Source organism: Amblyomma americanum, chromosome 4, assembly GCF_052857255.1.
Source record: "Amblyomma americanum isolate KBUSLIRL-KWMA chromosome 4, ASM5285725v1, whole genome shotgun sequence".
Lineage (NCBI taxonomy): Eukaryota > Metazoa > Arthropoda > Arachnida > Ixodida > Ixodidae > Amblyomma > Amblyomma americanum.
This window is the reverse complement of record NC_135500.1, coordinates 93,464,197-93,487,354: the sequence shown is the minus strand read 5'-3', so window position 1 is coordinate 93,487,354 and position 23,158 is coordinate 93,464,197. Positions and strand designations below refer to the sequence as shown.

Genomic DNA, 23,158 nt, shown 5'->3' with positions numbered 1-23,158 from the left:
GCAGGGTTTGGAGCAGGTTAAAGAGCACTATGCGCTCAGAAAGCAACTATAAGACTACCGATGACACGTTGACGAAATTATGCGTAATTTTAATAGATGGTTTAAAGGTAAACTATGTCCCCACAGAGTAAACTGAGTGTAATCGAGGATTTACAGAAGCTTTTTCATTACAAACATAAAAAGCCAGAGATTGTAAGAACTCTACATTATCAAGTCCACATGGCGTAGGTAGCTAGTTCCTGCTTACAATTTTTTTTTACAAGCTGAAAGCAAGAAACAGCGCACTAGCTTCATGTGAACTCTTGCGATATACATGAATGCTTTTCTGCATGGTTGTGACAAATCAGTAGCATGAAAAACTTAGAATGCATAGTATAAAATGTGGTGAAGGAAGTAAACTTCAGTGACAAATGCGCAGTTTAAACAAAAATGAAATACTCACCACACCCAGCATTCCATTTTCACAGTGTAGCACGACGTGGACTCCCTCGGGAATGTAGTTGCTTGCAAGCACAGGAATGCCAATGCCAAGGTTGACTTGGTGAGATTGAAGCTAAGGGCTTGCATCACCAAACACGGCTATATAGAAGTGGCATGATGTGATGAATTACTGAAAACTGAGCCACAAAACTTAGCATGATAATTGAAGCGAAATGCATGTAACCAGACTGTCAGCTGAGATCTATGTTGAAAGCAGGGGACCCAATACATAAAAACCGTGGCTTGAGAATAAGGCGGTAAAAGGATACCATACATGCCGTCTCTGAATTCCATTGCTGCCCTTCGAATGATGCGGCTTCTCACATCGTCTTTTCCGCCAGCATCCTGTGATTTTTGTCTGAGCTTCCTTTTCTATAAAGTGACGTGAACAACGTGGGTAGCACTCAGCATACAGAAAAGGGCGCAGAGCTCACAATAAGCATTTGAGAGAGCTGCTTCATGACAAATCACTGCCATAAGTGGATAACCTGGAGAGTTAAAGATGCCATTTTATAATGTAATCTGGCAAAAGGTGTCTCAGCTAGTAAAGTACAGATTTTGCTCTCTTCTGCTTCTACATGCGCATTTTTTGCGTGTTCGGATTTTTCATGGTGTCATAACTCGCATAACAGTACTCACTGGTGGCACAAGTTAGCCGTATTGTAGTGTTCACACAAATATTATAGCTATAAATGAAAGCCAAAGCAAAATGGGGATATGGTTTCTGGGCGTCAACAGTACTATCGTTTCTTGAACTGCGCTCTGAAACTTATTGCCACACTCATGATGTCAGCTGACCACTCAAAGCTAGAACCAAGAAATGAGTTTGTAAGAAATACTTCAATTCTCTTTTGAAAGCTTTTGCCTTGGTAGATAGCATCCACATATATACTTGGAATGTGGATTTGATCTGGAGGCAAGGCACCAATCTCGCATACTTCTTCAACCTGGTGGAAAGAAAACGAGGCAGAAGCTGAGGCATGTTTTCTCAATCCCACCTATATACTGCGAAGAAACGCCATCGATACCGGGTACCAGATGTGGAAAGCACGACTTAAGCTCTTTGAAATGGAACAAAAGAAACAATGAAAGAAAGAGACTCACCTCTGCTATAGTGTAGTTTGCTGCCTTGCACATGACCGGATTAAAATTTGACGCCGTTTTTCTAAAAGAAAAGAACACGAAAGGTGCTCAGCCAGCATCTTGACAGGTGGAAAAACTTTTGAATGCTGCTAAAGTATTGTGAAATCTATGCAAGCCGCTCTGTCCTAATACCTTCGAACAATTCTGTGATAGTTAGGGTTCATTCATATGCACAAAAGTGCATTTATTTATTGGCCATTAATACCGGACATATGTAATAGCAATTTTTTAGCAATACAAATAATTGCATGCAAAACTAAGAATTCGTTTTAAAGCGAAAGCATTACTAGTCCTATTATGAGAAAAGCCGGTGGCGTGTGTTTTCGTATGCTCTCTCAGATGGTGTAGAAAATCCCAGCGATGGCAAGAAAAATAGGGTGACGTCATCAAGCGGTCGTAGGACGCACACAGGGAGCCCATCACCACCAGTTCAGGGAATCATATGCATGTGGTTCCTGTATATATACTCCCCAGTGGCCGACCTCAGTGTGGCGCCAGTTTTCCAGGCAACATTCGTGCCAAAACTCTGACGCAACCGTTTGTTTTACAGCGCTTCGGGTGGTGTCATATGATCTATAGTTACATGTAGCTCACATGTGCTAGTCAAGCTGGCGGCTAGCTTGCGACAGGAATTCGAACCAACGACATATGCAGCTTAAATTTCATGCCTTCCCAGATTCTTTACCTGTTCCCTTAAGACAGGTTGAGGGTTACACCGAGATGTGATTCCAGAAAAAGTAAGAGCGCTAACATATGCAACCACAGAACGAGAGACATGCGACAACGAGAGCGCTTGTGTCTAGTGTTACTCTCTCGTTCTGTGGTTGCGTCTGTTAGCACTGTTAATTTGTAGAGAAATGGGATCAACCAACTCGCCCAGAAAGAAATTTTAACCGAGATGGGAGGCAGTTACTGCGCCATTTCATTTCCTGAAAAAACAGTTCTCGTAACAAATTGCGGTGCAACTGTTCGTATTACAGCGTTCCGGGGGTGTCATAAGCGCGCGCGATGCGTTTTTCTGGGGCCGGGGTGGGTGTGAATGCACTCAGAGACAGTAATGCTTTCGCATTCCCACAAGTAGGCAGTCTTAAGTATATCTGCCTTTTTTACCCTCTCACTTTTGGCTGCAAGGAAGAAAGTTTGAGATTTTTTATGTATGGAGCTAAGAAGTAGCAGCCGTAGCTGGACCGCACGTCCCTGCAAGACACGCCAAGCGGGTTCCATTACAGGGAATACATAACCAACCTAGATCACATAATCATAAATGGCGAGAACTTAAAGGTCAGAATTCTCAAAAGAGAGACTACAGGCCTAGATTTTATGCAATCGGCAAGGATGGCCAATCGTGTTCTTTTAGTTACAGCAAACTACACCCTAGAAAACGGAGTATACTGTCAACACGTGACTAGGCCGACAAAACTTTTACATACAGCTATTGCTACAAAAAAAAAACAAACACTGCATATTTTATGAATACAATAGAAACTCTCTATGGTTCTGAAAATTTGTTAAGTACAAATCAGTGCATTAACAAAAAATGGAGGGTTGCTTACCTAAAGACAAGGTTACCAGCTTTGTCTGCCTTCCACGCTTTAATAAGTGCAAAATCCCCCGTGATGGCATGTTCCATGATGCAGTTCGTGCCATTAAATACCTGATGCTGAAAAGCGCAGCGCAAATGATTTTGTTACTATTTAGAAGCGTTGCAGTCATCGCGTCAAAATTGTTTTTCTTTTCGGTGCTCATTGCAACGTCTGCAACTTTCTGTGACATTCGTCAAGGAGGTTCTGTAACATGCATCAAGGACGCCAGTATGGAGCTGGTGCGTTACTGGCTTGCAGTAACACGCGGTCAACAACTGTGTTTACCTTGGTCACATCTTGACATCACAATGAACCCGATGCTTGGTGCAGACAACACTGTTTGAAAGAGTTACATAAATAATCATTCATTGCATAAGGTTGAGGTCTGCGGTTGGGGGCTCAGCACTTAGTGATTAAAGGAAAGAAAGTAAGACTTGTAAATTTGGTTTTAGGGCCCTTTTGATGTATGAATGATCAAGAGAGTGTGTGCTAGCTCTCTCACTCCGTTCATTCACCATTCGTAGCAGTCAACAGGCAAGGTGGTAAGCAATACTTCGCACCACATTAGGACACCAGAATTCTAATGCAAGCTCCCCTGCCCTCGCTCTGTATTATTTGAGTATTCTGCGCATCCACCAGCACACACTCATGCTTAAAATTATGCTTAAATTACTACCATCAGGATGACAGAGGTTATAGCGTCAGAGTACCACCAGATTTGCCCGAAAATTAAGTTTCAAATTGGTTGCATTCACCACGCGAGAAAGGAAAACCTGATCTCATAATCTGCTTTGTAGTGCCACTGCAGTTTGGATCGTGGTGGGCGGACGGTCTCACCTGCCTGGGTTCGCTTTTGATGGCCACATTGCCAGCTGAGTCATATTTGATTGGTGCACCACCCCAGTGGATGAGCGTGCCATAAGCAGTGGGTGTGAAGAAGGCCGGTATGCCGGCTCCGCCAGCTCGAAGCCTCTCAGCCAGAGTACCCTGATGGATTAAAAAAATGTATTGCATGCCTATGTATGGTTAAGCTCGTGCTGTGCAGCGCCGAATGTAAAAAATATATCAGCAAACGAAACATGTCTACTTTCTGGGGCCCGCCTAAGGTAAGGTATGTATCTGCACTAATTGTCTAACCACGTCTGACATAAAGGCTGCAGAAAGACATGCACGAGTTAAGACGATGGCGCTTGCCTGTCGTCTTCACTCGCCTCTGTCTTTCTGCGCCCTCCTACGGCTCTGCAGAGAGGGCTGCGCTAAACGGGCGTGCGTTTTCGGCATCGCTAGGGTATGAGCGACTGCGCCCAGGTACAGTGCTACTGCTCATGCCAGCTATGTTCAAGTTCTTAGCCGGAACTGTGGTGAGCATGCGCAAGGTCTTAGCGGCGACTGTGAAAAATCCGAGTGAGGAGCCAAGCGACAAAGTACAGTGCGGGAGCGATGTCCGTGGACATCATGGTTCCGGTGACCCGTACCACCCTCTAAGACATCCATGCCTATGGCGTAGTTTCTCTGTAGGCCCTGCAGCGATGGTTCACAGGTGGCGTAGAAATGGTACTTGTCGAAAGTAATCGCTACGCCTGCCGACCAGTTATTTGCACCGTCTTCCGCTGAGTGTAGCCTCACATTATGTTAGATCTGCATAGCGTCACAGACCATTGTGAGAGCCGCACTGAGACCTCTTGTGTTGTTAAGTGCGCGTGCTGTCGTTCCGCCTGCGTTCCTGCTCAGCGCAAAGAGCAAAGGTCAGCACTGTGTCTGTGCAGTTGCGGGCTAGCCTCGTGTGTTATACCTGCCTCCTAGATTTTCTGATCGCATTGATGCAGGCAGGGGCTTATTATTGTTCATTTTTTAGGTAGCCCGAACCTAACAAATGTAGCTTGACGCGCTCCGCCGCAAGTCCGACTTTGTGCTCAGTGGTAGCGCATCACTGTTGTCTTGTGTTTGTCGGAGCTAAGGCGAGGAAGAACCAGCTCCGACAGCGTTGAGGTTCGAACTGTTTATTTTGCGCTGCTTCCGCTGCGGCGGCCTAGCCCAACTTCCTCTTTCTTGTCCGGCGCCGCGTGCCCTGGCCTGCGAGCCGATTGAGGCGCGAGGGGAGCTACAGGGCTCCCCCGTAGAGCGAAGCCACAGGATTCGCCCAGCGGATGTGCCTGGTGGAAGCTGAGCACAGTGGTGGCGCAGTCGAAGTGAGAGCGAGTGTAGGGCCGACGGGCAGAGGGGTGGCAATGTAGGCTGGTTTGAGGCGGTCAGCAGCCACGAGGTTTTCACAGCCGTTGACGTCTAACGTGAAGGTCTTCTGCGCGCAATGGAGAACGCGGAGCGGTCCATCGTAGGCCGGCGTGAGGGGTGGACGGATGTGGTCACGGCGGATGAAGACATGGGTGCAGGAGGTCAGATCCTGGCTGACGAACGCGGAGTGAAGGTGACGGGCTGCAGGGGTGGCAGGAGTAATGTGGCGAAATGTGTTGCGTAGGTCTCGGATGTAGGTGGAAGCGTCATGAATTAACGGAGGGGAGGAAGGAGAGAAGAATTCCCCAGGGAGACGCAGGGCAACGCCGTCGACTAGCTCAGCAGAAGAGCTGCCGAGGTCAGCCTTTAGTGCCGAGCGCATGCCCAAGAGGACGAGGGGAAGGTGGTCGGACCAGCGTTGTCTTGGCTGATAAGTGGCAAGGGCAGCCCTCAGTTGTCGATGCAGCCGTTCCACCATACCATTGGCCGAAGGATGGTAGGCGGTCGTATGGATGTGGCGAACGCCCAGAAAATTTGAAAGAGCAGTATATAGGGCCGATTGAAACTGGCGGCCGCGGTCGGTGTTGACGACAGACGGGCAGCCGAAACGAGAGACCCAGCCGGCCATGAAGGCCGAAGCAACGGTTTCGGCTGTAGTGTTAGCTATTTGCAGTGCCTCGGGCTAGCGGGCGAAACGGTCCACACATATGAGCAGATAAGAGGCCCCACCTCATAACGGGAGTTGTCAAACAATGTCTATGTGAACGTGGGAAACCCGTGAGTCAGGAGGCCGAAAAAGAGAGGCAGGCGTGACGGTATGAAGTTTAACTTTGACACGCTGGCAGTGAAGGCATGTTCGTGCCCAATGGCGGACGTCGGCATTGATGTTTGGCCAAAAGAAACGAGATGTGATCAGGTTCTGCGTAACACGAATACCAGGGTGGCTCAGGCGGTGCAGTTTTTCAAAAATGGTGCGACGGAAAGCCAAAGGTACGTAGGGGCGCGAGATGCCAGTGGATGTCTCGCACGTAATGAACTGGGAGAAAACTGGCAGTGGACAGTCGGCGAAGGACAGGGACGTGGATGAGGAGTGAAGAAGTTGCAGCTCTGGATCAATGCGCTGTGCAGCCGCTAGCTCTTCCATGTCCACTGGTGATTCGGACGCCATGGCACTAACACGGGAAAGCGCATCAAGAGCAGCATTCTTCGGGCCATGAACGTGATGGAGATCCACTGTAAACTCGGAGATAAAACACAGTTGGCGGATCTCGTGTGCAGTGTAGGTGCCGTGGTTCTTTTGGAAGGTAAACGTCAAGGGCTTGTGGTCCGTTATTAGGTGAAAGTCCCGGCCCTCCAGGAAGTGGCGAAAGTGCTTGTTGGCGAGTTACACAGCGAGCAATTCTCGACCGAAGGTGCTGTATTTATTCTCAGGTGGCTTCAGCTTTTGGGAGAAAAAACCTAGGGGCTGCCAACTAGAGACGTACTGCTCGAGTACTGCGCCGACGGCAATGCTCGCGGCGTCGGTTACGAGGCGCAGTGGGGCATCAGGAACTGGATGTATGAGCAAAGTGGCGTCTGAGAGCGCCTTCTTGGCAGCAGCGTCCTCAGTCCACACAAGTGGCGCAGCAGAATCTTTTTCGTAGCCAAAAGATCAGTCAGAGGCTTCAGGAAAGAGGCACACTTCGGGAGAAAGCCGCGATGAAAGTTCAGGAGGCCCAAGAATTTTCTGAGCTTTTTGAGTGACGTGGGGGCGGGAAAATTTTGAATGGCTTTGACTTTGCGGTCGAGAGGCAGAATGCCCTGTGGAGTGACAAGGTGGCCGAGGAACTCTATTGTAACTACGCCAAAGAGGCACTTGTTCGGGTTGATGACGAGAATCCAGTTGGTGGAAGAGGGCGCGCAGATGAGCTTCATGCTCAGTGCCGGATGAACTTGCTACCAGGAGATCATCGATGCAAGCGAACACGAAGCCGAAGCCTCGCGTAACCTCGTTTATAGGTCGATGAGAAGTCGGTGCGGCGTTGTGCAAGACAGAAGGCATCCGCACATACTCAAGAGGCCGAACGGTGTGGTAATGGCCGTCTAAGGAATATCAGCGGGCTCCACAGGAATTTTATGATAAGCCCTCACTAAGTCAGTTTTAGAGAAGATCGTGCACCCATCCAGATTTGATGTGAGGTCCTGTATGTGAGGAAGTGGATGGCGGTCTGGTAAAGTGTGAGCGTTGAGGGAGCGGTAATCTCCACATAGACTCCAGTCGCCCGAATCCTTCTTTGCCACCATGTGAAGTGGCGATGCCCAGTTGCTGGAGGAAGGGCGTACTATGCCGAGTTACAGCATGTGTTCGAACTCACGGCGAGCGATAGCGAGGCGTTCTCCCGACAAAGAGTGTGGGCGAGCAAACACCGGAGGTCCCGAAGTCACGATGTGGTGAGTGATCGAGTGCTTCACCGGTGACTCTCTGTTATGCGGCATTGTGAGGTTGGGAAAACCAGCCAGAACTTTCGCGAAACAGGGACGAGAGCGCGAAGCCCCGTTGCGCAGTGGTGGAGAGTACGCCGTTGACTAAGAGGTGCGAGCTGAGGTCTATGAGGCGATGAGCTTGCATGTCGACGGCTAGGTTAAAGAAACTGAGGAAGTCCGCGCCGAGAACAGCTTGGGAGACGTCAGCGATAATGAAGAAGCAGCGAAACGTGCGGCGCAATCCGAGGTTTAGCGTCAGGGACCGTGGCCGTACGTACGAATGGGGGAGTTGTTGATCGCTTGGAGCGGGGAGGTCTGTATGAGTGTGGAGGCAACAGGTGCATTTGGAGCTGATTTTGCCAAAAAGTCTGCTGATTCATTTCGTAAAATACCACATTGGCCTGATATCCAAACAAAGCGCACCTCTTTCACCCATCCAGTAATCAGAAACTTTAGTGAGCGTCTCAAAAAAGCGTTTCATGTGAATTCCAGCGCCAACAAAACAGAGAGACAATCTGAGAGGAATATCAGCTGAGAAACAGTTGTGGGAATTTTCAAAGGGGCCAGCCCAAGAGCCATAAACTCTGCTCGAAATACAGTTGTGTAATCCGGGACTCTAAGTGAAAAGCTCCACCAGAGAGACCCTGAAATAAATACCAACCGTTGCCTTCTGGCCGGCCCCAGACGCATCTGTACCAATCACAGTACGGTGCGGGAAATGGGCAAGGTGAACAAAGAGGAGTCCAGTTAATGCTCTTGCAGGCAGATGCTTCGCATTAGGCGGGAAAATATAATCAAAAGCAATACCCTCAGGGGACATTGCCCAGCCATCTCTGAATACAAAATTGAGATCCACATCAATGTTCGATAAAAGGTTCTGAGTAAAAACAACTTGAGGGAGGCGGAACCTTGCCCCATGAGGAGTGAGAAAGAGGGCTGGGTGTGAGACAAAATAGGTTTAGCCACATCAGGAGCCGGTTAAAATGCCCGCAAAAAAGTCCTGACAGTTAAAAGCTGAAAACGTGAGTTAAGATCGGGAATACGACCCTCTATGTACAGAACTGCGGAGGAAACTGAATGAGGGAGACCTAGGCAGAGGCGCAGTCCGCGTCTTTCTAACAGCAGCAACGGATGAAGCTTATATTTAGGGGAGCCAGAAAAGAGTTTGCAGTCAAATTCCAAAATGGGTCTGACATAGGCTTTGTAAAGAATTACAAGCGTGTCCGGGTGCATGCCGAATTTTCTATTACTTATTCGTAGTAGCCTACCTAGTGCACGCTCAGCTTTCTCAACATTAGTCTTGATGTGGGGCCGCCAATTCATACTGGCATTAGAAATAACGCCTAGATACTTCAAAGATTCCACCGGAGGTATGCTGTCCGAGCGATAGTGTAGCGATATATATATAAAGGCATGTTGGGTTTAAAAACTAGCACACTGCTTTTGTGCAAAATTAATACCAAATTTATTGTATCCAGCCAAACCTCCAGCGCATTAAGGTAATCCTGGAGAGAACGATATAGGGCTTGAATTTCTGTTGCGGAAGCAAAGAAGGCTATGTCATCTGCATAAACATATACTGTAACGTCAGGGTGTACTTTAACGTCGTACATCAGTAGATTGAATAGAATTGACGAAAGTACAGAATCTTGTGACACGCCTCTGGTCTGGGCATAGGTGTCTGAGATGAAGGAACAGTCAGAGCAAAGAACTGCCATCCTGTTAAAAATTCGCGAATCTATGCATAAATGTAGAATGGCGGGTGTAGTAATGCAAATTTAGAGAGAATGATCGAATATTCAACACTGTCGTACGCTTTAGCAATGTCAAGCGTAACAAATGCTGATACTTCGTTCTTGCGCATAGCAAGACGGACTCTGCTCTCTAAATCGACATGGGCAGACCATATGGAGCATCCGTGGCGAAGGCCAATCTGGGCAGAACTCAATGCGTTGACTTCTGAAACCATCGCTGGCAGGCGGCTGTGCACAATTTTTTCTATGAGCTTTACCAAATTAGATGTTACAGATATCGGCCGAATGCTATCAATATGGAAGCCTTTCTTTGTATCTTTTAAGAGCAATATTATTTTCGCCACCGCCTAGGAGTGCGGCAACCATGCAGTTTCCAATGATGTATTGACCAGATCGAGGAGGTCCTGAGTGAAGTCTAGAGCTACGATTTTCAACATACCGACCATGACACCATTCCAACCAGGAGCTGAGGATTGCATTAAAGAAACTCTAGTTAGTAGCTCTGGCTTGTCAACCGCAATATAGTCGAGCAGCGGTCGGGGGCAAACGGAGGGAATCTACGCTGCTCCTGAAAGCATGATGCAAGCCCTTGTGCGATTCGATCTAACTCATCTTTCGCCTCATGTGGAGAGAGCACAAGCGCGCTGGTTAACTGGATGGCTGAGGAGTTCACGTTCCGTTCCATAAAACGATACAGAGCCTTACTATTTTTCGGGTTTGACAAATATGTGTTCAAATTTTGATTGTAGTCATTCTTTGCCTTTGATATAGTTTGTTTAAACGAGGCCGAGAAAAATTTGTAGTTGATCCAATTTGCCGGGCACTGATTATGCGAAAGGGTCCTCCACGCTGCTTTCTTGTGACGGAAAGCTGTCTCACACGCGTCATTCCAAGATAGGAATGGTGATTTATTGCAAATAGCAGAACGCACAGTGAAATGGGAGCTCTCCGTAGCCTTCAAAACTGAAGAAAACACTCGCTGAGCCCTGTCGGTTCTACATGAACAAGGATCAGATGTAAGGGAGGCGCGCAAAGATTATTTGTAGGCTGCAAGATTAACTAATTTCCGGGCAGAAGCACGATTCGGAGGGGGCTCACCAATACAGTAAATGTAATTGGCAGGTGGTCACTATATGTGCCGCAGTCAATTGTGGACCATGCCCTTATACCTACTGCACTTGCTGCCAAGGACCGATCGAGAACTGAGCGCGAGTGTCTGCGGATGAAGGTTTTGGCTCGAGGATTGCAGCAACGCACATCATTTGCTGACATGCATGCGCATAACATATGTCCATGTGAAGCAGTATAGGAACCCAAGACGACGTGACGTGAGTTGAAGTCCCCTGCAATGATTACCCTGCTAGAATTTGCAAGTAAGCTGTCTAGGTGGTCTGATCTGCATACTTCAGTTGGAAAACAGACGTTAGCAACTGTGAGAGTAGAGCAGTGCGGCAAAGTGAGATCTATAGCTAGAAACTCGCAATCAGAATCCATTACTTTTTTAGTTGTTAGTGCCCGGGGACACAAATTTGACGAAATCAGGGTCACCAAACCGCCGTCACTACCTTTTATGCGGTCCGCTCGGAAAACAGGAAATTTGTTTAAAGAAAAAGATGTTAAAGGGGAGACCCAAGTTTCTTGCAAGAGCAAAATATCTGGGTTATGAGAAGATAGAAGAATCTTTAAATCAAGAAGAGAAGATGCAATAGAGCGGCAATTCCATTGAAACTCCTTTACACCCGCCATGATGCCTATTCGAGAATAGAGGCTGAAACAGCCTCTTGTATTATATCTGACTTGGAAGACACTCTAGAAGGCCCTTTCTTTGTCTTGACCTGGGGAACGGAGGACTTAGAAGGAGAGGTTGAAGCACGACGCTTCTGCGTAGGACAAGCCATTTCTACATCATTAGTGCAAACAGTGTTGCGAGAAAGAATTACAGGGGCGCTGTCGGGAGGCGGAACGTGAGACGGCACCTTGGGTAATGACGTGGCAATGAAACTTTGGGCACAGGCTTGCTGTGATGTTGATGCTGGTGGAACTACAGGCTCAGGTTGAGGAACAGCCTAATTTGCAACATCAGAAAAAGCCTGCGTGAAGCTGATGAGCATGCGCTCGACCACAACTGAGAGTGCTTTTTCGACGGTTGACACTATTGAGGCAGGCAATGTGGCCTCGAGGCCAGGAGTAGAGGAACGCACTAGGCTGGCGTAAGAAGGTTTTTTTTTTTTGCGGTTAAGGAGTGCATAAGTGTCTGCTCGCGAGCAGCGATTCTGCTCAATTAATTTTAATAATCTTTGCTCCTGTGACCGACTTTCACAAGTGGCATCATCGGCGCTGTGACTGTTACTGCATAGACAACAGATTGGATATTCAGCGGTGCAGCTGTCGGAAGAGTAGCCTTCGCCACACACCCGGCATCTGGTCGCCGACTTACAGGCTCTACCACTATGTCCAAATCTCCAACAGTTGGTGCATTGCAGGGGTCGAGGATAAAGCGGGTCCACGCGGTAGACAATTGGCCCTATTTTCAACTCTGAGGGGCATGTGCGACCAGCAAAAATTGTTATGACTGACTCTGTTGCAACACGCACTCCAGCCATCTCTCGACAGCAGCGGTATACAGAAATAATTCCCCCCCCCCCCCCCCCCGGCATCCTGGAACTCCTCCAAAGTTTCTTGAATGAAAGATGACGGCTCCACTCCACGTACAATGCCCTTAGTGCACGCAAGCTGCTCACGAATGAAGGCTTTAACCGGCAGAGAAGCGAAGGCATTACACCGGAGTAGATCCGACACACACTCAATGTTTGCCGACTTACAAACAATGCCACGCCTCCCGAAAGATCGCACTTCAAAGATGTCGGGATAGTGACTGGTTAGACTTTTCAGTTGTTTCTGTATTGTTTTCGGATTCTATCTTTTACCGGTACAGGCGCCACGGGAATTTAATCGCCACCATTATTTGCGCTGCTTGCGCTGCGGCGGCCTAGCCCAACTTCCTCTTTCTTGTCCGGCGCCGCGTGCCATGGCCGGCGAGCCGATTGAGGCGCGAGGGGCGCTACATGTACATTGACACTTTGTTGTTATTTCCGTCAGGATTGTCACTGTTGTCGTTTATGTTATGCCCGGAAGAAACCGTCGCCTTAGCTGCTGCATGGAGTTTGTTACTTTTCGGTGGAGACCATGGCTTGAGATTTCCTCAGTTTACACTAATGACAGTTTAAAGCACGGGCGTACGCAAATGCTTCATATTTATCAGAGTGAAATAAAAACTTAAAGGGACACTTCAGCTCCACCTAAAGGAAGTTATTTCATGGCGCTTTCAATGGTGTGCAGCACCCTCTGCGTATCACTTCGCAGACACTATACTTTCTTTCAGCATAACGTCAATGTTAATCTACCCGTCCGAGTACATTGCGACAGCACTGGAGATCCCTCCCGCGTAAGTAGTCCTTTTCTGTCGCCCATGTTCTGCCTACATTCTCATATATGCACAACTGGACATTCCCCACTTTACACTCATAGCTCGCAGGGAGACCACGGTGGGAAGGCTGTGATGACGTCACTAGGTCACGTGACATCGTTGGAACGTGGATCAACTACTTTTCTTGACACGCCGACGCCGGATTTGCTACTAAACCGGGCCCTTAATGCTATCGTGTTAAAATCACCCTTGTAAAATTGTGAAACGAAAAATGTCTGCAATTCTTAAAGTTATCAAAAGCAGCTAGCTTACCTGTGGTACGAATTCGAGCTCGAGCTCACCCGACAAGTACTGCCTCTGAAACTCTGCATTTTCACCAACATATGAGGAGATCATCCGTTTGACCTATTCAAGAGGGCAGAAAATAATAACCATATGCGTGCAGTTCAACTTCATATCTTAGTTTCTATGCATACCCAAGCGCACTAAGAAAAAAAGCCTTAAGAAAATGTAAAAGGCCTGGTTCAGGTCATTTGCACGCAGTAAGCGGCAAATAAAGTCAGAAAAGCTGCATGTGAGTACTGAAATAAAAACCTGATGTTAGAAGCAAAATAATGGTAAACCAACACTCAAACTCAAAATCTACGCCCAAGCTTGCATAAAGACTTGTGGATGCAAGAATGTTTCCCTACTAACCACTACATGCACCGCTTTTCCAAGGTAACCAGGCCACTAGGTTTGATTCTCGGTCGTATACTGAAGTCCTTACAACACCCCTTAAAAACAGATGATGTTGAAAGTTGAGAAAAAAATGGTTCTCCTTGCCTTACGCTGAGAAGGAGCTTAAAAGGTGCCATAATGCCCAGCTAGACAGCCAAGAAATGAAACCCTTTGATTGGCCACTTTTGGAAAGCTGGGACGGCCAACATAAACTTTATTGTTTGTATGAATATTCTCCTTCACTGCCAGAAATTTCAGTAAAGACAAGAGGGCACTAATGACAGTTTATTGTATATAAACAAGAAATTTGTACTTAATATTGGCAAGAAATCGGAAATATGATTTAAACAGCGGTATGCAGTATACGAAAGCGAGTAGATAAAAGGAAAATTGGCAGATGTACGTAATTGTAATTCTAACTGCTGCGTCATTGGCATGAACGGGGGGGAGCACTGAGAAATTTCAAAGTCTAAACTCGAGGCTCAGTTTGCATGCTGAAATATATTGTTGTCGTATGTTTAATGCGTCCTGTCAACCCTGCTTTTGAGCCGCCACGGTGGCTTAGTAGTTATGGCACTCGGCTGCTGGCCCGAAAGACGCGGGTTCGATCCCGGTCGCGGCGGCCGAATTTTGATGGAGGCGAAATTCTAGAGACCCGTGTGCTGTGCGATGTCAGTGCACGTTAACGAGCCCCAGGTGGTCGAAATTTTCTGAGTCCTTAACTATGGCGTCTCTCATAGCCTGAGTCGCTTTAGGACGTTAAAACCACATAAACCAAACCAAACCTTGCTTTGGAACTATATAAGACTGCTTGAAAGTAATCACTCACTCTCAATGCAAAGTAAAAGAGGCGGCGACTTTCTATATCACGCAATGCTGTGATCTGAAATTATTTTTCTGTCTTTTTAGTTGTCAAATATAAAGAACTTACTTTTGCACTGAGACTGACCGAAATTAATGACGCACTCTAAGTGGTTGCGGAACACAGTCGAGAGCATATGACTGGCTGCTTGCGAAGGTCAATGCAATGTTGTCCGAGGCAAGCCGCTGGCTATAAATATTACACTTGAACTTCCAAGCCAATTTGCAGCGGACTGTGAATTCACATGGAGCTAAAATCACTTTCTTCGTAGATACCTCGATGAAATTCACATTCATTGTTTTTTTAACATCTACAGATAATATAGCCGCCGCGGTGGCTCAGCGGTTATGGCGCTCGGCTGCTGCCCCGAAATACGCGGGTTTGATCCCTGCCGCGGCGGTCGAATTTCGAGGGAGGAAAAATTGTAGAGGCCCGCGTACTGTGCGATGTCAGTGCGCGTTAAAGAACGTCAGGTTGTCTAAACTTCCGGAGCCCTTCACTACGGCGTCTCTCATAGCCTGAGTCGCTTTGGGACGTTCAACCCTCACAAACCAAACCAAACAGATAATAAAATTCCAGGCTTGGCTGATAGTGCGATGCTGCTCACTTTGAAAAGCGATACAGTACATATGAACTGAAGAAACCTGCTAAAAATACATGATTATTTCACAAAGAAATATTCTTAATAAATTTCAGAATTCAAACAGAGGCTGAGGAAGAGCCTCAAAGAAATATACAAAGCTTGGAAAACAAGTCTTTCATACCTGCCGTGTGTTAAGGAGTATTCCGATTCCGAAGCCATCCACACCAGCATTGTTACTGACTACAACAAGATCCTTGACATTCGTCTTGGATAGTGCAATAATCAGGTTTTCAGGGATCCCACAAAGACCGAACCCTGAAAGGAAACTGTGCCACTGTAATGTTTCACTATTACTCCGCAAAATATGCAGCTTGAATTAAAGCCTCAGACTGGCCAATCAGTCCAGCTTTCTTGAACATCTCTTTTAACTGTGAGGCAGCTGTGGAATATTGTGAGATATCGTTATAAGCATAATGATGTGAATGTTCTAATCTTCTGATGCGTAGTAAGACCTTCTTCTAAAGTTTGCAAAACCAATGGGGCGCGTTTTTGTGAATAAATAGGAGAAAACTACTATCGTCCCGAGGAGGAATTGAGGATGTAAAGATGGTTTTGGTGCAGTCTAAGGCTATGCGAAAAAAAGTGCGTCCATTAACAACGCCTCATTGAAAAAAATGCGCTTGTACAAAATTTCTGGGCACAAGAAAGCATATTAAGTCATGTAGAATATAGTCCCTCTGAATAGGCCATTTCATTAATTTTGTTCTAGCACTCATGCACATTTTGTGGATCCCTTAGAATAACCGATGACTCTGGAAACGTCACTTCATTATTCATAACTCTAAACCTGCAAGATCTTAAGATTTTAAGTGAATCTCGAAGCTTCGTTGGATGCTGGATTTGCATCTGACATTTATGAGCAGTACGCTTGTTATGTGCAAAGCCAAGAATTATACGAGGTACATGCACTACTTTCAAGTTTTCTTCTACTAAGAATCTTTAGCGTTTCCGATGTTGTAGCCTTGTGATAAAATATATATTTTTCATTTCACTTGTCTGCGCGAGGAAGCACACGTACCTAGGACCATTCTTTTCTGTTTTTTTTTAAAACTCAAGAGGTAGATATCATGCGCAACCTTTACGGTTCAACTTCGAATACAGATTTATTTAATCATCAAATGCCATAATTCGGGTTAACTTGTACCATTTCTTACCTACTGAATGTAATTCGTTATTAACGTTTTTTTTACTGTAAAACTGGAAATGTTTTATTTTTTTTTTACTCACAATTATCCTAAAGATTGGCTTGCTACGGCCAAATCTGCTTCATAAAGGAGATGTTTCTTTTCTGACTAATAACAGTTGTTTCGTCTCTCACGTTACTATCCCCGTGGTCAAAACATCCGCGTCTGTACTAGACCTCCCTGCCTTTGCCCACAGTAAGCCTTTGATTCATCATTGCAGTTTCCTTTTGAAACATATCAGAGCCTTGGAGGACGAGGTCTTTAGTTGTTAGCACTCACAATCATGTTGTTGAGATGACAGGACAGCACCAGTGTTCTCGCCTCGTGCTTCTAAAGCGTTACTTTAACCGATCCTTAGTTAACGGCACACCAGGAATAAGAAGCTTAAAGGACTTTTGAAATCATCAACTGTCACGGGAAGCACATTTCTCAACCAAGTACAGAGCATCCGCTAGTTCCTGTGCGGGGCGTTCTTCTTGGTGCGCTGTCAGATTGCATCCTCCTGAAAGCTCATCGTTAGATGAAAGTCGAGTTTAACCCGATTTTTAATAACTCTTTAGAAGTGCAGGATAGAGTTCAAAGCGTGATTTACCCAGAAAAAAAGGTTCCTACGCATACAGCGCTGCCCAATTGAACGATTACAGTCGTAATTGGCGCTGCTCGCTAGTCCTAATAAAAAAAAAATTTAGTTTTATTATAGAGGTTGCCCGTAGCGGCGTTTTACTGACCTCCAATGAGCAGTTTTGATCCACTTTTTATTTGTTTAATGGCGTCCTCAGCTGAGTTAAATACCTGGACATTCCGGTTTGCCGTCGCATTTATACTCCTCTGTTCACGAGAGACACAAAAGACTCAATGACGCACACGATACTACACAGAAAAAACTACAACCAAACCAGCACTCTAGAAGTGCGCAGATTGGTCTGTCAATCAACAAAGACAACTCCTGCGGTGGGCTTGCACACAGCATTTAATTTGTTCTGAACACAAAGTCAAAGAACAACCGGCACTGTCTGTGCCACGCTTATGTTAAAGTTTATAAAACGCGTTATTTTTCTGGTTCTTTACCGGTATTTACCTGTATGTATGTCATGGCTAAAAGGATGCACCTCACCTCACGTGTAAGTATTACTCACACCACGCAGGCTGTGAAGTCCGTAAACAATATCTACCCCGGTTAGCTTTTGAACCCTTCTTAGCTAAGGGGAATGCATACTCATACTCCTTGACGGCGTCGGTGGAATCCAAGCCAAGAGAGTAATCTATTTATTTATTTGCTCAAAATACCTTACAAGCCCGCAGGGCAATGCGCAAAGGGGGCCTCAAATTTTGTAACAGAATAAGCAGAACAGAATAAAATAAAACAGAACATAGCAAAAATATTCGAACACATGAAAAAAGAAGAGTAATAGACCAAACGACAGGAAACTAACAAATAAAATAAAAACTACAATAAACTGAAATGTACGTATCTCTTGTTATCAGTGCGTAATCGAAGAAGTCTTGACAGAGTATAATTCCTGATATGTTGAGCAAAATGCTACAGAGAGATATGAAAAAAGAAAATGAAAAGCATAAAAGAAAAATTTAGGTTCTAAACGTGTATCCAAATTTTCACTTAAAGGCTACAGAAAGCAAGGAAGATATTAAAAAAGATATGACCGAAGGCATCTTAGGCGAAGGCTTCAGCAAAGCATGTCGTGAGTTGGGGATAAAATGCATCTGGAGGAGACAGAAAAGCGATGCTATGGCGTGAATCATTCCATAATCTGATGGCTGGGGGAAGTGCCGATGAATTGAAATCTGACGTGTCAGCTTAGATCAGTGTGAAGCGGAGATGATTGGGAAATCTTTTAGACGTGCTTAATGGAACATCGAGGTGAAGCGAACATGATCTATTGAGGTCAACATACTTGTGAAATAGTGTTAAGAGAGCAATGTCACGGCGCGTAGCTAAAGACTGCAGTGAAAGATTAGTTTTGATCACAGTGACGCTTGAATAGCAGTTATAGTTTCTGCAAAAGAATCCTAGAGCCCTGTTTTGGACCGGTTTTAGCATGGTGACCATGTTGTTATTATAGGGAGACGAAATGTGGGAGGCAAACTCAAGTTATGGTCGAACAAAAGTTAAGTCGTTTAGGAGTATTAGCAGCGGAAGTTTTGAGATTACGGCGTAGGTGCCCTAAAGACTGACTTGACGGCGCATATGGATGAAATAAGGAAGGACCATGAGAGATCTGAAGAAACGTTCACCCCGTGTTAATCATTAGCATCCACATTTGATTAATCATAACTAAGTAACGGGAATTAGCGCAGCAAACTGTCTTCATCTACAACCGTGTTAACAACCGCGCACTTCCATCATCCGACGGCGGGATGTTTAACGCGATAGCGTTAAGGGTCCCGTGTTTCAGAAAAGCCGGTGTCATCGTCGGCGTAGGCGGCGTTGGCCGTGAGCGAAAAATCCCAAAAGCATTATTAAATAAAACCGAGTATGAAACTGGTCGAGTTGGGGAATCGAGCCAAGGCCACTGGAGTGCGATACGAGCACGCTAACCACTCCGCCACACCAGCTGGATGGTTTAGAATGAACAAAGGTGCGTTTAGTGAATACGGTGTTGTTTTTTTCCTTCCATTACGGCGCGGTCCGGGTGTACACCGAGAAATGTGAGCCAGGCGTCATTTCCTTTCCTTAAAAGCAATTGTTCATTTCATTTTCCTTCCCATACGCCCCGGTTCGGGTATCAACCGAGATATGAGAGACAGGCGTCCTTTCCTTAAATTGCCCAACGGGCCACGCGTCGCTCCGAACGGGCGATGGCTTTCCGTGGACCCCTTGGCAACGCCGCAACACGCTGTCGCGTCTCACTCTTAAAGACGAAGCTTAAGTCCTCCAAATTTTTTCCTCATCTGAGTAGAGCGCCCGCGGATTTGCATTCGTTGTCGTCAGCTTGAATATTTTATACGATGGCGTTAAGGCTCCTCTTAAGGCTCTGTGAACGTATAGTAGAGAATCACTAATTCCTCTGATATAGGCACTAGCCATGAACGCTGTCGTGTCATACCCTTAAGGCGGAGCTTAAGTGTCTCCTCCAATTTTGTTACGTAAATTGAAGCTTAACCAACTCCGTGGGATGTGCAGTAATAGTCTCGAGTAGATATGCAACCATCAGCCTCATAGACGATTTCAAAGGCGCCAGGTAAGCGCTCAACAGCGACCTCATTTTTAAAACGAAATCAGCGCAGGAAAAAAAGCTTGAAGTGAAAGCGAAAACTCATGCCACGCCTACAAGCCTGGAAAAATTTGCGGCATTCATTCAAATCCCACGCGAAAAGTGCACAACAAAAATACCTGAAAACCATTGAAGGCGCTTTGAGTTTCCGCAAAGGCTAGAGGTGGTTTCAGGCTATCCATCTTCTGTGGCATTTGTACAGCGATGGACTGTGTGACGGCGCGTCCACGGGCCGCCTTGTGATCGAGTGACGACCCTGTTCAGAACTTGGCTTATTATAGCGAGCGCTGTAATTTCTCTGGGTCGAGGGATCGCCGAGCTGTCGGGGAGGAAAAGGCCAATCCATTCATGCTCTCGTGTTTTTATCTGTGAACCGGTGCGCATCGCCAGTTGAAGGGCGTCTGGAAACAGGCCAATGTCGTTATGCGGCCAGCGCTGTACGAGCAGTTGTGTTCCAACGGGCATTACACGCACGGAAATTGCGCTGTGCAAGGGAAAAACTTTTCTCGGAAAGGCTTAGCGATTGTTATTTTTAATCAATCTACTAGCATAAATCTGATGCGCGACAGGATCTCGCTTGTATTCTACTCTGCGTCAACTTGAAAATTTTACTTTGTTCACGCCAAACTAAGTGACAGCCACATTTACTCATATTTGAATAGGTGAAACGTACAGGTGCCGCCTTCCGAATGCTTCATCAGGAGCGGATGTTTAGAACAAAACGGGACGTATTAGAACGCAGAAGATTATCGACCAACCAAGGTAGGCATTGATCAAACCGAATGATGTGGTCGAACGCCGCGCTCGCTCTGTGCAAGAGTGGTGTGCACTTGGACAGACTTTGAAGGAAGGAAGGAAGGAAGGAAGGAAGGAAGGCCTCAGACGTTGCTGGCACATACCCACTACGGGGGAGTGGCCAATACACAGGCGGTTAATTGACAGACTTTGCTAGCGCATCTGGCCCACGTCTACGTTTCGTCTTCTTTTCACCACAGCAGACGATGACATCTAAACTATATCCATACCGTTATAGATCAACGAACGCATCCCATTGGCTCCATGCAACCTCAAATTTGCGTGGAGGGCTGTTTAAAAAGCGTGTGTCAATTAAGATATTCTGCAATTTTTTTAAATAGGCTTTTTAAGTTCGAAGAGCGCATTTTTCGGCATAGCATTGCCCGTGGTGTAATACATGAAAATAGATCTATGGCTTGATACCTAGCAGGCTGGTTAACTAATATCGAATAAACTTTTTAACTATTACCGTGAGGCTTCCTAATTACCGACAGGCGTGTAATGCACCGTAACTAATATCCATATTAATTTATAGGTTTTTGAACACGTGGTTACCCTTGGTGATGTGGCCCAACAGATTTTGTTATTTCGGCGGGTTACGTGCAATAGGAAGGTTGCTTTGCCTGTAAGATTATCCAATCGAAGATTAAGCAAAATTTGTTGCGCCACAGTGCTGAGGGTAACCGGTTTGGTTGAAAATTGAAAATTGGTTTTTTGGAAAAGGAAATGGGGCAGTATCTGCCTCACATATCCGCGGACACCTGAACCGCGCCCTAAGGGAAGGGATAAAAGATGGAGTGAAGGAAAAAAGGAAGAAAGAGGTGCCGTAGTGGAAAGCTCGGAATAATTTCGACCGCCTGGGGATCTTTAGAGTGCACTGACATCGCACATCACACGGGCGCCTTATCGTTTCGTCTCCACTGAAACGCAGCCTCCGCGGTGGGGTTCGAACCTGGGTACTCCGGAACAGTAGCCGAGCGCCCTAACCACTGAGCCACCGCGGCGGGTGTAAAATCTGGTTTCACCCAATTTTTAGAAGAAACGGCTTACCAGTGCACAAAGCTAAAGAGACAGCAATCAAAATGTTGCGCATTTCGAGTTTATTTCAGAAGGAGCTGTCAGCAGATGATTTGAAATCTTTTTTACCCTTTTTGCTAATAATGAGGGCTAATGTTATGATAATTGTGAATAGTAAGGTCTATGAGCGAGAGGTCAAATCATGGATGCTGAGCGGACGTCGTAATGGCTTCAATGTATCAAGCGTCACCCTAACGGCGTCCTGCTTCAAAGATGTTTCACGCAACTTCTCACCCCAAGGATTAAAAACGTGGTGCACCGCAACTTGGTGCAATCAACGACATAATGTTTCCCGTCGTGTGGCGCTCCTCAGAATAGTTTTAGATCTCCGCCTGAATAGTTAATTAGCGAGGTTCAAATATACAAAAAATATAATATTCTCTTTATGGTGCAGAGCGTTTCGTTAGGTTGTAGAGGGGGTCCAAAACAGCCTATACATTTTTTTTGGCAACGTACCTCATATCTCTCTTTTTTTCCAGAATTTAGAGAAGTGCTCGAAATATATATAGAAAAAAGAAACCATGTGACTTCACTCTCGCGCTACCGTGTTGCAGCGTCCCCAAACTTGTTTTGAATGAACGAAGCGTGAGCGGTCACCGTGCCGCAATGAGCGGCCGACGCCGCTGTCAGCGTAGTCTGAATGTACGTCTGTACATTGACCCAGAACATGGGAAGCGTGGGCCTTCGTTTACAATATCTGATAAGCAGGCCGCCGACAGCCAATTCATACGTAACTTTTTGAGCCATCACCGACAAAAAAAAAATCAAGCAGTGACGCCGCGTAGTTCAAGGCAGCCTCCGTTTCGTTATTTGTTGATTTGCGGAGCCCGTCGCCCTGAGCGGCGGCCGCTCACTTAGGAACGTTCAGTGCACGTGTTTCCTTCTTTCTAAACAAGCTTAAGAGCGCTGCGATATATTAGCGCGTGAGTTCAGTCACGTGGTGTGCTTTCTTGTCTAGCGGGCTTTTTTAAATGCCGGAAAAGAGGACCACGCAGAAGGTATACGTTGGCAGAAAGAAATTTGATCGGTTGTTTCTGAACTTCGACTTAACGCAACGCACTTAACACTGAAGTAGAACTTTAAAGAAATTGCATAATTCATCTTAGTTAAATAATCTAGCGGTTGATGAACAAATGTATTCGGATCACCGCTTGACAGCAAACCATATGTGGTTGGCTTCACCCAGCTCGCGATTTTCGAATTTTCAAATTTCTTGGTTATAGATCCCCAGGTGGTCAAAATTATTCCGGAGCCCTCCACTATGGCACCTCTTTCTTCCTTAGTTCTTTCACTCTCTCCTTTATCCCTTTCCTTACGGCTCGATTCAGGTCTCCAACGATATATGAGACAGATACTGCGCCATTTCCTTTCCCCCAGAAAACCCACTATTATTATTAAATTTCTTGGTTCAGGTTACGCGAAAGACACTGCTTATTACCGTTCAGCATTACTACAAATAGATAATACATAAGATAATCAGCCCACGTGGCTTTATTATGCGTCATAGCATATAATTTATTCATGTTTTCTTCATGGACAGAACTGTATATCAGGGATATGGA

The 23,158-nt window shown here is 46.1% G+C and overlaps 1 protein-coding gene across 1 annotated transcript in view; it reads right to left on the bottom strand.

Moving 5' to 3' along the window:
• LOC144128122 (succinyl-CoA:3-ketoacid coenzyme A transferase 1, mitochondrial-like) overlaps positions 1-20,037 on the bottom strand; it is a 29,139-nt gene extending 9,102 nt beyond the window's left edge. Inside the window, exons 1-10 of the mRNA XM_077661208.1 lie at positions 19,844-20,037; positions 17,220-17,319; positions 15,429-15,562; positions 13,395-13,487; positions 4,044-4,193; positions 3,177-3,283; positions 1,585-1,645; positions 1,320-1,427; positions 750-852; positions 443-537 (exon numbers count right to left, since the gene is read on the bottom strand). Coding sequence (XP_077517334.1) covers positions 443-537; positions 750-852; positions 1,320-1,427; positions 1,585-1,645; positions 3,177-3,283; positions 4,044-4,193; positions 13,395-13,487; positions 15,429-15,562; positions 17,220-17,319; positions 19,844-19,918 — 1,026 coding nt within the window. The 5' untranslated portion in view covers positions 19,919-20,037. The remainder of the gene's footprint in view (positions 1-442; positions 538-749; positions 853-1,319; positions 1,428-1,584; positions 1,646-3,176; positions 3,284-4,043; positions 4,194-13,394; positions 13,488-15,428; positions 15,563-17,219; positions 17,320-19,843) is intronic.
• Between the last annotated feature and the right edge of the window lie 3,121 nt (positions 20,038-23,158).